The sequence below is a fragment of the Vanellus vanellus genome (genome assembly GCF_965231255.1).
Source record: "Vanellus vanellus genome assembly, chromosome: 1".
In the NCBI taxonomy this organism is placed as follows: Eukaryota; Metazoa; Chordata; class Aves; order Charadriiformes; family Charadriidae; genus Vanellus; species Vanellus vanellus.
In genome coordinates, this window is record NC_138905.1 from 47,121,850 (window position 1) to 47,139,522 (window position 17,673).

General features: G+C 36.6%; 1 protein-coding gene across 1 annotated transcript in view; it reads left to right on the plus strand.

Annotated features, from left to right (window-relative positions):
* Positions 1 to 2,581: 2,581 nt before the first annotated feature.
* Positions 2,582 to 17,673, plus strand: part of LRRIQ1 (leucine rich repeats and IQ motif containing 1) — a gene marked incomplete at both ends in the record, with an annotated part of 110,640 nt that continues 95,548 nt past the window's right edge. Inside the window, 9 exons of the mRNA XM_082497432.1 lie at positions 2,582 to 2,710; positions 3,915 to 4,026; positions 5,034 to 5,128; positions 6,293 to 6,398; positions 7,077 to 7,306; positions 9,216 to 9,290; positions 9,462 to 10,667; positions 11,614 to 11,766; positions 13,950 to 14,100. Of these exons, the coding sequence (XP_082353558.1) occupies positions 2,582 to 2,710; positions 3,915 to 4,026; positions 5,034 to 5,128; positions 6,293 to 6,398; positions 7,077 to 7,306; positions 9,216 to 9,290; positions 9,462 to 10,667; positions 11,614 to 11,766; positions 13,950 to 14,100 (2,257 nt within the window). The remainder of the gene's footprint in view (positions 2,711 to 3,914; positions 4,027 to 5,033; positions 5,129 to 6,292; positions 6,399 to 7,076; positions 7,307 to 9,215; positions 9,291 to 9,461; positions 10,668 to 11,613; positions 11,767 to 13,949; positions 14,101 to 17,673) is intronic.

Sequence of the window (17,673 nt, forward strand, 5' to 3'; positions counted from 1 at the left end):
AGCTCTGAATATTTCCGTCCTACCTTAAAGAGCACAGTCTCATAATGATGCGTTTCTTCCTCGAGTCCAACTTAACCACATCCTTACAACAGAGAAGTTTTCTTCTGTTGATCGGCCCTAACTTCCTGGTTACAGGCGACAGGCCTACAAAAATGTGTTTTTTTATTGGCAAGGTTGTTTGCTAAATGCATGACACTGTGCCCATGGTCTTCAGTCACCATGATCACAGCATAACTTGCATTACAAAACAAATATCAAGTGCACATTCAACTCGGTGCTTGAAGATTTTTTTCTTAAACTGACCACGTTGAAAAGTTCACCTGTTAAACGACTCTGTAAAGTACGAAACATCCATCGCAGGTTGGCTTTCAAAGAGATGAGATTCTGTTGTTTTGAGATTTGAATGTCTTACTTGTCTGTAACACCAGTGAGAAAATGTTGCCCTTGAATCCAGTATCTTGACATTAACTGCCATTAAATCTTTCAGAAAGTTACTCAGTTTATTTCAGACCGTGGGAGATGGGGGAAAAAACCTTACTATCTTGGGCAGATCCTTCCCACTGCTCACAAAAGTGCTTGTTTTCTATGTAAAACCTGTCTTTACCTTTCAGTTCTTATTTTTCTGTCACACCTGTCTTTGCACCTTGGTATTCCTAATCAGACTGTAGAGACAGATGCATTCCCTATAAATATGTCACACACTAAACTGATAGTCTGCACCCTCCCTGCCCAATATCATTGTCTTATAGTTAAAATTTTAACCAATTTTGTTAGCATTAAAGTCGGCTAGGCTTGTTAAACATTGGCATTAGCTGAACTTTTGATGTAGGGTCCTGCATACGAGCATTTTGTTGTGTACTTGGCCAGATGGTTGACCTTGGGGATGTTTCTTTATAAGCGTTGCGGATGATTAGTTGAGGAACTTCTAAGACGTATCTAAGACACAGATAATGAGGATTCTATCCTTGAATCCATAGTGAAAGAACTCCTAATCATGGAAAGCAAGTATTGCTATCATTCTTGAAGTGAAACATCCTGGAGCATACGGGCCCTGGAAACGCTACTAATTTACATGTCTCGAAACTTGGCAGAAAAGTGAAAATTCTGAGTGTCCTAAGCCGAACCACCTTCATTATAATACTAAAAATCACACCCACAGGTCAAGAAGACCCTGGCCCAGGGGAACACCTCTCCCCTGAGCACGGGTAGTAGCTATAACTTGATTGTGCAACCGTATGTAAATTACTAACCAATCAAATAGAGACAGGAGGCACTAATGTGACAACGATATTGTGAAACGCGTCCATAAACGGCACGGAGAGTCCTGCTCCGTGTGCACGATTTGTGGAAGCCACCCCACCTCGCACCCTGGCCAGAGTAACGCGGTGCCTCCCCTCAGCGGCCCCGCGGCGGCCCGCCGCCGCCAAACGCCAACGGCCGGACCGGTTTGGATCCTCCCGCTCGCCGTCCTTCCGAGCCGCTGTTTCCCGTTGCCGTGGTGACGCTGCCGCCGGCGTCCTCAGCGCGGCGGCGGGGCTCTCGCCGTCCCCGCGGACGGCCTGACCGGGAGCTGCGGAATTTCGGGGTGGTCGGTCTCCAGAGGCGGCCGGGAAGGCGGAGGCTCCGGTAGGAGCTGGGCCGAACGAGGAGTGAGTAGCTACACGGAATGGGTCGCGGAGACCCGCGTTGAATGACGCGGGTTATGGCTGCCCTGGGGGCGAACTACAACTCCCGGCATGCAAAGGGGCGGATCCGCGCGCCCGCCGGGAAGTGGCTCCGGGCAAGGCCTGCTGGGAGGTGTAGTTCCTCTCAGCGAGGAGCTGCTTCGCGCCTTCACGGCTGAGGTGCGCCCAGCGTGTCCCTTCTCCTGCCCCAGGAGCCGGCGAGGGACTCCTCGCTGCTTCTGGTAGAGCGGGTCTGGACTGCCTCCCGTGTCCCGTAATTGGGGTTAGGGGCGCGGGTTGCGGAGGGAGGAGGGGGAGGGCGACGGACGGTTGAGGGGCGCTTTCCCCTCCTGCCTGGATCCATCTACGAGTCTTGTACTTCTGTGGGTGAGGTAATTTCTCACTACTTTCTCTGTATCGCTACAACTTCATCGACTGCTGTCTGGATTCCTAGTCTTATTTTGTAATTGTTAACAAGTATTTATTATTTATTGTTTTAAGTTTTGTTTTTGTTTTTGTTTTTGTTTTTTTCCCTTTGCAGCTATTAGGGTTGGAAAAAAAAAACCCTTGTGAGGCTTAGGTCATAGCACTGATACCGTCCACAAGGAATAGAGCGCAGGCAGACATTTTTAATATTCAAATTTGGTAACACTTGCAAAATTTAGAGAGGTAAACTGAGGGGGAATTTTCTTATCACAGACTAACTTTTTTCTTATTTTTTGCTGGTTGGGGTGGAGTGAGATGTTCAGAACAAACTTCTGCTGTTCTTTTTCATGTTTTAAGCCAATGGTTCAATAAATACATATGAATAAATTTATGGTAAATTAGAACCCTCTTTATTTTTGTTCATGCAGTGCTGAAAGTTAGTATTTTCTTTATGTAGCTTTGAAAGCAGATAAGACGCTGTGGAAAGTAGAATGTCAGAAGATACTGAAGGAATTGAAAAAGAAATAGAAATTGAATTAAGCAGAATCAGTGTTTCTTCCTTTGAAGCAGATGATCCTGACACAGAGGTATCAGATGAAGCTTTGAGTGACAGTGAGACAGTAAGTATTCAGTGGGTTCACACTTCTTCTATTTCTGCTTGAAAGTAGTACAGGCATTGGAAAGCCTATCTGATGAATGAGCTTTTCCTGACATACCTAACCTGAGGATTTCTTCTGGAAAGTACTCAGCAGTATTGCTTCATAAAAAATGTAACCTCCACTGGTGACAATAAAAGAGATGAATATCAGCATTCTGCTTAAGTGATAAAATCAGACTCATAGGTGATGATTTATTTTAGAATCCTCTGAAGCTGGACGATTTTATTAAAGTTAATGAGGTAGAGTAAATCTGGATGAATACACCAATGATTTTTCATTTAAATCTGTATTTAAATCTTACAAGAAACTGTCTTATGTTTGAAGACTTCCTGATATTAATTTCATATAAATTGGTGCTTCAAGTCCTCTTTTTTGGGTGACTTTTTATTTGGGGGAAAGATTTTCCTCTGAAATGCAATTAGTTATTTGGGTTCTTTTCAGTTTAGTCTTTCAGACTCGTAGCAAATGGCTTGCTCTATAGGATATTAGGGTAGATAATACTGATCGTGTGTGACCATAAATCATGCGTTTGATACGATGTAAAGATAGGCAAAGGCATCAGTGATAATTATTTACACACTTACATGCTGAATGCCAACAATGTTTACTGCAATTTACACATCTGAGAGAACGCACTCCGTTTTCCTAAATTCTTGCAGTAAAAGACAGTCTTTTGAATAGAAAGTGTTTATGTAGTAGAGAAGCATCTGATTTACATGCATACTTTAAACATTAGTAAATTTAAAATTAATTTATTTTTTAAAGAGTCTGAACATTTTTAAGAAAAAGATCCTGTGAATCACAGGTATTTGTTAATTTTTTCCTAACCTTTTTCTTAATTTCTTGGTCCAACACAATTATAAAGAAAATGTTAATTAAAACATGTTTCTGAACATAGTGAAAGATAAGCTTCTAAAATGTGGTCCAATCAAAAATTAACTAGAATGTAATTAAAAATGAGAATTATTAATTGGTCAGTGGTTGATAAGACAATGGGAAGAATGTAGGAACTGGGAACAATTTTGGTACCAATTGCCACTAAATCTCCATCAGTGCTTTATAGGTGAAGCCAAAATGAGTCTTTATTCTTGCATGTCAAGTATTTACCTCTGGTCTTGGCTGTGACATGAAAATGTAGAATTTATGTCGTGTCATGTTTTTCTAGAGTTCAGATGAGTTGCCGGAGTCAGTTCTCTCCTATTTAAACTTTATAAAGAGCAGAAATCAAGATGCTGAAAAGCTTATACTACAAGACTTAGAAGATGAAGAAACTACAAGTAAGCAGGGATCACAGTTCAAATATTTACACACCTTGTATTGCCAATGGAAGTTAGACTTAACAATCATCAGTATAACAATGCAAACTTTTAAGTAGAGCCAGCAGTGAAACCTGTTGCATCGGGTTCCAAATGCATGTTGAAAATCTCTGGGAATAAAAGCATGCAATGCTGTCTTCTAGGATTAACATCTGAGTATGAATAGAATTTTTCTAAAAATTCAGCTGCTGCTAAACCACAGATCAAGGCAAGTTGCAGGAAACAGGACCTCGGCCAGTCTGTTCATGAGAAACTAAAATGAAGTCGCTAGGAGCTGAAGTTAAGAGTACAGATACAACTGAACCCCATAGTAAAAAGGTTTAAAGTCTGTCTTTAGAAATATCCAAGCTAGCATTAAAGGAAATGACCTTGTGATTGGGAACCATGTTGCCGTGTCAGCTGTATGACTGAAGGCAAGCTCATAGTTTATATACCTGAGAGTTGGCATTGTCTGCTCCATTCTAGTTTTTCACATCATCTTGGGTTTCACACTCATTTAGTGTAACAGTCTTTGTGAACAAAAGTTCAATATTTTCTATACATTTTGATATTTGAGGAAGGTTTCTTTTTATTCTTTTTTTGTAATGGACACTTATTCTTTTTGATTATTTTTGTAGTTCTTAGTCAGTTTTCAACTTATCTGATACAAGTCCTATTGTATTTTTCTACACAGAAAAGTTCTGCTGTGTTCATGTGGTGGAATTTTCTTTTGTATTTGCTATCACTGGATTCTTACAATATTATTGTGTGTGTTCCATTTACACATATTTGCTGCCTTTAATGTAGATAAATAACTCCCATATATGTTTGAGTAAAATTGAAGGGGGGGAAGTTTAAAAGTTTTAAAGCAAAAAAATGCTTTATTTTAGTTTAAAGAAATATAGTAGCTAAGCAGTATAGAGCAGAAGTGACTACTGGTAAGGGATTTTCTCCTTGTGTACTAAATTATATATTTATTTCTTCTTTAGGTAATGTACATGGAGTAGTTTCTTGCCGTACTTCAGATTACTTGGCAGAATTGGCTTCTGAATATAATGAAGATCCAGAACAATTTAAAAAAAGGGTATTTTCTATTTAAACAATATTTGTAGTGAACAAAATTCTAGGTAACTTGCACTTGCTTTGTTGGCCTCTTAAGGAGACCCACAGGTGTGCTCAGTTTTGTTTCTGTCAGGCTACCCATAAGGTATTGAGATGAGTTTGTGTATGCCGTTCTTTAGAACTGGGACATCAGCTCTAATACACCATGTCTGTAAGTTTTAAAATTTGTAATACATTCTCTGTGTCAGTAGTTGAGAGGTTAAGCACAAAAATTAACAAAACTAAACAAAACTGAATAACCTCTTATTGTTAATTATTTACAGAATATTATCTCAATAGTATGGTAACACTTTCAAACTTCTCTAATCTTACTCTTTTTTTTGATGATTAGGAGGATGTGCTGCTATTAATCTTGCTCCTAATATATTCCATTATTTTATAGAAAATGTAAACATAATAATGTCTGTAACTTTCAAAGACAAATCAAGAGTTATGAACCTGAGTTCTTTTATATTTTCATAGGATTTGACTGAATAACTTGCTGAAGTTCTTAGAAAAACATTATTCTGTATTTAATTTAATCACTTTTAATTTGTCACCTGGCTTTTATTAGTAAACACTTTTGCAAACATGGTATTTTCTTCTCAGAAGACCATTGTTTACAACATCACAATTACTTTATTAATATATGACCCAAACATGTGATGAACAGATGATAAATGAGCAGGAATAGATTACTTCTTGCCAATAAAGAACCATGAAAGAAATAGAGCAATCTTTGTGCCTGTAGGATTATTTTCAAATAGTCTTCTTAAAAATTTACTCTATAACTAGTTCTTCCCATATATACGTAACAATATTAATGCATAATTATAGTGCTTAGTTCCACAGAAATAAAACAAATCCCAAAATGCCATTCATTTTCCAAGTAAAAATGTAAAATATATTTTTAAAAATATATAGAAATATTATGTATTTTGATAAATATGCCAATATTTATTACTCTGGAAAACAGTATGTTGACTGATATGTTTGTACTATTCAATGTCTGAGGATTCCAGTCAGTAGTAAGTTCCGTATTATTGCACTTTTCATATGATGAAAAGCTTATCCTTGTTCTGGAAGATTTTTATAATGTTGTGCTATTAAATTTTGTTTCCTGTTTCTTAATGACAAATTATATTAGGTACTATTTGAAATTGAAAATGAAGACTTGCAGATTGCTACAACGCCTAGTTATAATAGTCAGTCCACCAATGATGCAGTGGTCACTGATGACCATTTTGTTACAGGTAAGCAAACAGTTTAGTCATTTGGTTGAGTTGATCTTTAGCATCATATTGCTATTTCCTGTTTTTATGTTTTCATGAGTATCATAACATTCTTTGTAAAGAATTAGACGTTACATTATGCAATATATTTTGATACTTCATGAATTAAACATGAGCAAATGCCTGTGCTCTTATTTCATTTCAGGATCACAAAATTATCCTAGGCTTTTTTTTTAATGTCTTGATAGAAATTTCTTTCAAAAAATACTACCCAAAAATGATTTAAATAATTATGAGTACAAACAGAAGCCAAATTGAAGGCACTAAGCAGGTTGTTTTCTATAGTCACATTGGCTGGGAATGTATCCCTTCACCATGGTGTTTGCATGTTTTGGGGTGGAGTGCATCAGTTATAAAACCCCTGCTGATAGCCACAGAAGACTTCATTCTGAAGCCAAAGTGTAATCCTGAAATATACATTGGTATGATTGTAGCAGAGTCAGTAAGTGTGCATCATGATAATAAGACATATCTGACAGAAAAGACTTGTGTTGTAGTTCTGATTTCCTTGGGGATAGATATTGCTGGCTGTATCAGCACAAAATCCTTTTCTTGTCTATACTTCAAGACTGTTTAATGTTCTCCGATGCTTATTAGGAAATTAAATAAAAGGTTTGCTGGTTGATTGCAAATTTGTAGCTGATGTTGAAATGAGCATAAGCCTTACTCATTGTGAAGTAGAAGAAAAGTGTAGACAAGAATTTGAACAGTGGGAGAAAAGGCAAAAGGATCTTGAAGATGAGAAGAGGAAAAAGTGGAAAGCTGAGAGGGAAGCACAGGAAAAACAGGATGAAGAGGAACACGCAAGAAGGGTGCAGCGTCTGGAGGAATTTGAGGCTGAAAGAATAAAATTAGAGCTTCTTCATAAGGTAAGTAATGATATTGAAGCCAATCTGTTTCCGGATAGACTACTTGAATTCAAGATCTAGTGTGAAAAAGAGAGTACTATCCCAAACTGTGTAGCTGTCCTAAACTCTGTCTATTGGTGATACCACAATGAGATGTAAGTCATGTTTAAGTACAATCCATTGGGGTTTATGTGTTTACTACTGTGATCAACAGTGAATGAATTTGCTGTGCCAAATGTTAAGTTAATCTTTAGGCTGTGCCCTTACTAAGTTTTTATATTATGACACCAGCAAAAGTACCAGAAGTTAAAGTTGTGCTAAATTACTCACAAATGAAAAACGGTCACTGTGCCTTAACAGAAAGTACTTACTGACTTTAGACATATCACCCCAATTTCACAGTTAGATGAAATATCACGGGTGAAGTAATCTGAACCAAAATCATTCCATTCAGAAATGCTGGTGCTGTGCTTCACCTGCGTAAAAGTTACAATACTTTTTTTTGTCTGTAAGCCTGACTCAGTCTCCCAATCTACTGAGTTATGCCACAACAAAACATGACTCCATATGTTGACCGGTTGCATCTCAGGATGCCTAGCCATATTTTATGCTATAGTATGTAGTGCATACTGAAGGATAAAATTTGATAACTCTCCACAAAGTGGATTGTGGAAAAAGCATAATGCTCACACATTATACTTGCGGGGCCACAGTATTTTATTATTTAGCCTAAATATTTCAGTTTAGGGGGATACATCAACACTACATATTCAGTTAACTAACTTGTAACTTTCTGAAGAGTTGAGCATCTTGGTTCCAGCAAAGTAATTCAAGGCAGCAAAATTAAGGAAGGGCTTAGTAAATGAAAAGACCTTTGATCGTTTAAGGCCAGCTCAATGTCTGAGATAGCTCCCTTTTCAACAGGCCACAAAATTGATTAGGCTTCCTCTGCACTTTGATGTCATAAATCATTTTTGGTTGTAAAATGGCTTATTTTCTCTAGAAGAGGTGGGGCATGTTCGCGTTTGGACACTTCAGTAGTGCTGTCGCTAGCACACTCTTTGTGGAGGTGAGAAATGGAGACTCATTTCCCCCATTACAGAAGGATCTAGACTTCTAGTCTTCTGTTGTCTGAACAGCATGCTTCTGACCATGCATGAAAAGCAGTGCTTAGGCACCTGGGAGACTTTGTCCAAGGCAGAAGTGCTCGTTTGTTTATAATGGTTCTTTCATATACTGCTGTGCATTTAATTTAGCTGATACTGTTTTATCTTGATTACACCAGGAGTTATCAGCCTCTGTTTTTTAGGTACTTACTGTCTGCTCATCATCATGTCAGATGTAATTCTAGATCCTTTGGGTTTGTTTTTTTTTCTGATTGAGAATATCTTGAGGGAGGGCGGAAATGCTACTTATTTGCAAATAGTGAGAAAATAGACTTGAACTTTAATTTTTCTGTTGGGAAGTAATTTCAGTGAAAAAAAAAAGTTATGGAACAAAATTCCTGTTTGAAAGATGATATTCATTATCAGTAACATATCAATGCAATTGTTCGTGATACTTTCAGAGCTTTTGTTTCTGTCATGTTGTTATTATCTACCTGTAGGTTGAATGTTGGTTTCATAAGCATAGTTTTCATCTTCAGTAGTAGTGCAGAAAATGGAGAGGAAGCTGTCAGTTGTTTGGGTCAGTACTGAGATTCTGACTCTCTGAAGGTATGCATCTGTCAGTACATGACCAAGTCTGCATTATTGATCTGAGTGTCTGTTTGTTTATTTTGATCCTCACACAGCTGAGTTTCTCATTTTAATTCAGGCATTCGCAAAAGTAGATTTTTGGAAAGTCAAGAAGATGGGGGAGATTGGAGAGAGGGTGTTTTGTGATGTTCCAGTTTTTGTACAATATTGACCTAAGTTAATTTGCTGTGCAGAAACAACAAACTGTGATGGAAGATGAGTTACAGAAAGAAAAAAAAGCTTGGAGAGACAAAATGATGCAACATGAGGTAAGGTTGTACAATGAGCTTTTGTCAAATGACTGTGAGATTACATGTTTGAGAATAAGTGTTATTCTGAAACAGTTAATACACCAGATTCTGTTTATTAATGATAAATATATGCCAACACCTGTCCTAGTTTAAAAGTAGTTTAAGTCTATCCTACTTGTTTTGGCCTAGGAATTGATCATGAAGCTACAGTTGCAAATGGAAGAGGAAAAAAAGGCGTTGGAAGAGCAGAAAGCGAAAGAAAGGCAACATCTGGTAGAACGACAGAATACAGCAGCTGTGAAAATCCAAGCTAGATTTAGATCATTTTTAGTCCATAAAAAATACGCTCCCATCTTAAAAGAATGGAAGGATGAAATAAAAAAGAAGCAGAAAATACTAGAAGAAATAGAGAGAGAAATGAAAGAAAAAGAGGAAAAAAGGAAGAGGCGAATGGAAGAAAAGACACAAAAGAAAGAAGAGGAAAAAAAGAGACAAGAAGAACTTGAAAGACAGGAATATTTGGAACAGGTGAGGAGGCGTGAGGAATATGAGAAAAAGAAAAAAAGCCTGAGACTTGAAAAACAGCTGCAAATAAGAGAACAACAGAGAAAACTAGGAGAAAAAAGAGTAAAAGCTGGGATGAGTGAAAGTGGAGAAAACAACAAAGAAAACATAAAAAAGGATAAGCAGACAGATAATACAAAAGTAATAAGAGAACAGAAAAAGGAACTAAGTAAGCAAGTAGAGGAACAAAAAGAAAAACAGACTGAAATGATAGATGAAACAAATAGTTGGATGATTCCAGTTGAAAGGAATTTGACACCAACACCAAATATGCTAGGCTCTGAGAAGAAGGAATGCTCTTCTCAAGTAAATAATAAGAACATATACATGAATTCAGTAACACGCGTAGAAGAAAATTACTCACAAACTAGAGATCTTAATAAAGCTCCAAACAGTCATAACTCAAAGGATAAATCTGTTAATTTTGGAGCTAATGACATGGTAGAAAATAAGGCAAACAACATATGTGACAGTCCACCAAACATTCAGCCAAATGCTAGTAATAGAGAAGTCAAAGATCAATTTTCTCAGTCTGAAACAATGGAGAAAACTGTGTTTCTAAGGGAAGGTGTGAATGAGGAGATCAGAAAGACCTGGGACAGAATTCAAGATGCAGCTGAGTGTTCCAGTAGACTAGTTCTTCCTGATGATATTGAAAAGAAGAGGATAAACTGGATGAACACATGTAAATCTTGGTCTAAAATATATGAAGAAAACCAAAGAAAGCAAGCAACTATAAAAAAACGACCAAGGAAAAGTTCAGTTAGCAAGATGCCTCCCTTATGTAGACAAAAGATAATTCACAGTGGCCCTTGGAATACTCTGCAGCAGGTAACTATACAGAAGATTTTGAATTAAATGGGAAGCCATACCATCACTGTTGTTTGTTTGTTTGTTTGTTTTAATTTGGTGTGTCAGCAGAATGCTGTTTTGGAAGAGGTGGAGATTATCATTGAGCAGGATATAGATTTCAGTGAGAGTTGCTCTGCAAAAATGCAGAATAAGGGAGATGAGGATGACTTCTGAATTCCTGTGATTGTTGTGGAGTAGACTGCTGTGGTATTAGTCTTCAGATGATGGATAGTATCTTAAGTCTTTAAAAGGCAGAAGCTCCTAGCTCCTATTTTCTGCTAAATTAACATGGGTTTGTGTTTGTATTAGGGTCCTGCTGATCTAGCCCCTTCAAAGTTTTGACTACTCTCTTCCAGAAGCAAGACATTGCCGATCAGCTTATAAATGGTGTTTTGCCATAAAGAACATCTCTTGATTGCCAGCATTTACTTATCTCACCATTTACTAACTTAGCACTGTATGCTTGCTCTGTGCTTTTGTCTTGGTATCCACTCTGAGATGACATACTAGACTACATACACTTTTAGTCTGAACTATTTTTCTCTGTTGTTGTACACTTGCTTACTAATTATTTATGATAGTGTGATGTGAAAGAATTCACATTATTAATTGCTTTGCTTAGTGTTAATCTGCCATCTATTCAAATTCAATGTCATTAGCAAAGCATTAGTTTTATTTATTTGAATGTAGATGTTAAAATCAAACAGATTGTTTTCATAATAACTTCTCCTGTTTAACAGATCAAACCTATCATTACCATCCTTTTGTATATGAAAAGATTAACATTAGTTGCGTGCATTTTCTAAAGGGTTAGTAGAATGTAGTTTTGTCTCTTCTTTAAAAAGAAAATAACCATAATGTGACATTGTAAAATGCATGTTCAAGATACAAAAAATTAATTTTATTTATCAATAAATGCATATAGGTCACAACACTTACACTGGAAGATTTGCCAGCTTGTAGTCTCTCAACGTTGTCTGAGTGTACAAATCTTCAAGTTTTGACCCTGAGGCACTGTGGACTCACTGCACTGGAAGGACTAAGTAGCTGTAAAGACCTAAAGTATATCAATGTGGAGGTACCAAACATATTTGGTTTTTCATTATAAATCTGGGAGAACTGACAGTTTTGCTGCTTAGGTGGTTATGCAGTTGCATCCAACTGAATATATAACTTTCAGTGTCTTAAGAGCCTAGGAATAGCAACAATATACTCCCAAATGTGAACAAAGTTATACCAGCAGATTTGCAGTGTATATAGCAATTTGCATTGTACTAAAGCAACATCCTGCAAATGAATCAAGCTATACAAAGAGAAGTGCGTGAGAGTATCAGTCTAGCAATAGTGTTAGTATGGCAATCTTGATTGCTTCAGTCTCTTACTCATGAGTCAGAAGATGCTCTTCACTATAGCAGGTGCACAGCTTAAGCAGGAGTAGGTAGAAGGAAGAGTCCTTTGCAATACACACCTTGAATATTTGTTAAAATTACTTACATATATGCTCAAGGAACAGTATAGTGAGTTACACTAGAGGCGTAACATCTGTGTACTTGCTACTGCAGTGGCTTACATGGCCTTGTAAATGTAGTGACTAAAGAAAACATTTCACTCGTTGATGCATCTCAATTCCAGAACTTGCCAATTTACATGAAACATCTGTTCACATTTTTTATTTCACGTGTTTTAACAACACCAGTTCACAAGAAAGTTAATATGCCCTTATTATTCATAGAAATCTTGTATGTTTCTGCTTGCCCAGTAACTGGTTGTCTTCCCAAAGTATGGGGCTTTTATTGGTTTGGGTTTTTTTTAATTAAATTTGGAGAAGAGAGCTGATAATAATTATACTTAAAGGAATTAATTATAGTTAAGGGGCTTTGCAATAGGGCAGGTTGAAATACCTGTGTGCTTTTCTCAGTTTTTGTATCTATTCGGAACATAATTTCTGGGATTTGATAATTTTAAGTAGCTCAAAATACAAGAGCAAAGTATTAGTATAAGGGCAGTATCTAAGCTGCCAGTCTTATGATATGTGAATTCTTTTAGCTCAAATATTGTCTCTTACAGAACAGTTTTGATTTTGTTGTTTGTGGGTTTTTCTTGTAAATTTTAAAATGTTATGCTTTAAATAATTGCCTCACTGGGATATGTCAGAATAATTTAGTTGAGGAGAAGATTCTTAGATATACTTTTAAATATGCTTTATTAATAATTTAATAATTATATATTTTGTTAATAATTATACTTTTGCTGTACCAGCTAATGTGGCAGTTGCCTTCCATTCAACCTTAATGAAGAAACAGCCTCTTTTGTGATAGTTGAAACGGTCTAAGATTGTTTCATGGGTATTTCTCACATACCTAAAGTAGCTACCTCTGTTTCCTTTGGACATTCATTCCTAGTTGATATTGCCCCTCATTTCTGTTGCTACAAAAGCTAACTTTTAAGCCACATCAGTTCTCTGCTTTAACTTACTGGTGCAACTGAAGGGGCTCTCCAAGAGCAGGAATCAGTGTTACGGCTTCCAAAGGAAAACTGTATGCAGCTCTGCCTGCAGCTGAACAGAGCACCTAAATCTAGTCAGCATGTTAATTCTGGAATAGGAATTAGACTCTCTGGCTTAATTGGTTTGTTACAAAGTCAGGGAATTTGTTTTGCTGATTTGAGCACCTGTTGAGCAGGTGAAAACCAGAATTAAACAGCAAGGGCAGCAAATAGTGAAGTAAAAATCCAAGGAAGAATTATTAAAATGGCTTGGGTAGAGGGATGTTAAAAGAGCAAGATCTCTGGGGGAAGAACATTAGCTGAGAACAGTGTTAATGTTTGTGACCAAAATACATCTAAATGCAGATTTTCACTATTAGTACATAGGATTCCAGCAAAGTCATCACAGTCTTCATTAGTTTCTAGTAAATATGATGGTCTCAGTTTCCCAGGATTTGAGAAGCTAGAAAGGCATATATGGGAAAGACCACACTGTCCTTAACTTCTCCTTACACTTAGTTTCAACTTCTGGACATTTTCGGAGCCAGAATGAAGTTCAAGATATATTTTTGCTCTCTCCCAGCAGGACACAAAAGCCAGTTTCTATGTCTCATCAATTTATTTTCCTAATAGGAAAAAAAAGAGATGCCCTTACTCCCAGCAGAAGTTTAGGATAAAAATAAGCAATTTTTACACTTATTTTACACATATTTTTACACTTAATTCTGCTGTTTCACTTCAGATGCTATTTAATGGTCTCATCTTCCTTTATTGCAGGAAAACAACATTCAGATAATTGACTGTGAAAATCTAGAAAATCTTTGTATTCTGATTCTGAATAAGAACCATCTTTCATCGGTGTGTGGCTTAGATGGCTGCATAAATCTCCAAAATCTTGAACTTTCCTATAATAGAATCACTCGAATTGGTAAGAAAATGAATGAAAAAATATTCCTATTTGTATAACAATATTTATGCTCTTTATATTGAGAATTATACTTCACTTGGATTCAGGGCCAGCCAGCTGCTAAGCACAAGGAGAATGAGGAAACAGAACAGACCCGCATTTTACAGCATACTCCACATTTATTTGTAGTATGGCTTAGCTACTGCTGTGTATTCCATCTACCTGGTCATGTAACTATTGTCAGCCAAAGAGAACTAAAAATCTTTCCAGAAGGGTCCCTAATATTTCCTGCACTAACTCAGTTGGAATATGTGAGTAGCCTGACTTCAGTTTATCTACAGAAGCAATTAATACAAAGCCTAGCCTTGTAACTGCAGAATTCCAGTGTGTTCCTGACTGACACAGTAAGTAGTTATATAGAAATTGTATTATCTGTCTGAGTTTGTAAAACATGCTAACATTGGACCACAGCCTCTCTTTCTACTAAAATGCTGCACATTCTGGCTCCAAACTATTGTTCTGTTTTTCCCTCACTCTGGCTCTTTACTGCTGCTCATTGCCCCAAAGCTGGAAAAAGGAATGAGTCTAAGGTAAAATTGTGCAAATCGTTTAGGCACGTTGGCAGGTGTGCCAACCCCTATTATATTTACAAAGGCAGTTTGTTATATTTTAGGTCCAACAGTTGGCAGACAACAGGTATACCTTTAGCACACAGTCAGCCAGTTAAAATTTACAAGCACCCAGACCGCTCAACAGATGCATCAATACATTACATCTTTCTGCCAGGAGATAGATGTTTTCTGTTGGCCATCCAGGAATTTTTCATGTAGTGAACAAGTGTTTGCCTCTCTGCCTGTGCTGCCTCTCTGCTTGTACTGACACTTGGACTGTAAAGTGCGTAAGAGGTAGATATTGTGTCTCAGCTTCTGGCAAGCCAAAAATACTGCACTGTGAGCCTTGCATTATGTAGATTTAGTATAGATGTAATCAGGATCCACAGCCTTTTCTACTGACAAAAGGTCAGGAAAGTGTAGTACAGTGAAAATAACCAAGAGCTTTGCTGTATATAAGTGGAGAAGCCTTTTTTTTTTTTTTTTTTTGGCTTTAGAATGATGTGTAGAAGGAAGACCATTAGTGGTCCATCAAAAGCAACATTAATAGTTGAGAAAAGGTAGTGGTAAATTGCCAGATCATTACTTGAAAGGGAGCTCTCAAGGCTAGAAAGTAGCAAATTTCCTTCGAGAAGGCAGCACAGCAGATAGAAAAGAACTAGATTTAATAGCCTCCCTATACTCTAGGGACTTGAGGTTTGGTGTATGACATACTGTGAAATTTGTAAAAGCTCCCAAAAAACGGATAACTATAACTTCAGCATTATAGTCTTAACAGAGATTAATCTTCAGAGATTTGTCCATTGAAATAAAATCTTACAGTCAAGAAAAAAATTTGCATGTAATGAAGTAATTAATTTTGTATAAATTGTAACATGAAGCCTGAAAAGGTGACCTTCTAGTTGTATCCTTAGTCTGTGCTAAAACTAAAGATGTTACTTGGAAAGACTGCAGAGCTGGGAATGGAAAGAAGATAAGGAGATTTTGATTTTGATTTTCTTTGCCTTGATTTAGATTTTTAATTTTATTTAAAGTTTGTGGACATTATTTTCCTTCTGGAAAGCAGGAAAATAATATAAAACAATTATGAAACTGATAGATAAAACACATTCACGTGAGACATATAAAAAAAAGGTTTCCACTGTTAAAAAACAAAAAGGAGATTGAAACAGTACGAACATGAATAATGCAATTCTGTGATAAATAACAAGGCATAAGAAACAGGATATGGGAAAGCTTAAAAAAAATCTGTAGATTTAGGGGGGTTAATGTTGATATTTTTAATATTTTTTGCTAATATGTGCAAATTTGGAATGCTAGTATTTGTGAACAGTTTATAATACCTGAGGATAAAGGTACCAGAATATTAATGTTTACTGCAAAAGCATATCAGTACCCTAATGAGAAACAATAAAATAAACTACTTAAAGACACTTCATCTATATCCTTGCAGCCAACACTGCTATATAAGATTCTTATTCAGATTTATCTCATTTGATAAAAATATCTGTAAGATTACTGTAAGAATGACATAGTATTAGTGGATGACATTTAGGAATGTGGCATCTGTGTGGAATGTAGCATCTTTGAACAGGCCAAGTGGAGTAAAATCCTCTTGAACTTTCTGTTTTGTGCAGTGCGCTGCTATGTTTACTGAGTCTAGTGAATTTGAGTGGGTAAATAAACGTTTGCAAAAATCAGCTTGGAATCTGTCTTTCTCCTCTCCAGACTTGCTTTGGGGATGTCTGGCTAAAGCAGATGCATAATACAGGATTTATTTCATACAATAACATATTGATTGTAAGTGGGCACATAGAATACACAAAAATGGATTTATGGGTTTTATTTTATCCCATCCATCTGGAAATCTTGCAGGATGTCCCTTAGCAATTTTGGAAGCTGCAGTACTGGGCAATGTTCTCGGTTCATTCAGCTTTAACAAAGGCTATGACCTTTTGCCTAAGTAAGGCTTATTTATGTTTGTAATACTTCTGTTTTAATAACTTATTGTAGGAACCTTCAAGCATAGTATGATTTCCTTTTTCTTTTTTTCTCCTCCCATTGAAATACTGCATCATTAGGGGGAAAATTAGAGTTGCCAGAAAATCCTTAAAAATAACAGTAAAAGTATGAGAAATGTGTCTCAATTATGCTTTTCTACTTAAGAATGCATGATCATAAATTAAGTATTTGTGTCAGTAATACACTGAAGTTCAGTGCATATGTTTGTATTTGGAAGATGAATGCTTTACTTAAAAGTTTTCTTACATAAAAAGTAGCATTTTGACTTGAGTCATAGGATACTTTTGTAGGGTGTCTATATTGCCATAGTATGTTGGCTAAAATCCTGGCAGTGCTAAGAACAGCAATGCCTATTTATGGATAGTCATAAATGCTTTTTTGGACCTACTCTTTTTAAGAAAGCACATAGTGGTTTTCTTTATTATCATACACCTTTCAGTTTCGGGGTATTTTTTGTATGTGTTTTTTCATCTTCATGTTCCGTGTTAGCTTTCACTCCCCTGGTATCATTCATCTTTGTCACACGTCGAAGTTACTTCAGAACCGCATTGATAGCTAAGATGGAGTCCCTGGGGCTAACAGACTCCAGCTGCCCTTTGCAAATTGCTAAGAGCTACTTATATAAAGGTTTTTCCACAAATCTTGCTGAAACCATGTTTTTCAACTGAATGCATTTTCCCAAATACTGCTATAGCTGTTCTTGGTTGCATCATATGTAAACCAGACAATATCTTCTGGAAATGTGCAGAAGACTTTCATGCTTATTTTTAATTTTGCATGTGTGCAGAAGAAACATTAAAATACCATCTGTTTGTACTACATTATTCACTCTCGTGTATGTTTCTGTTGGACTGCATTTGATATTTCCAGAATAGATTGTGATCCCATTGTATGTAGCCTTGGCATGTCTGTTCCAAATGACATTTGGTCTAATTAAATAAGACAGATGAGGAGAAAGAGA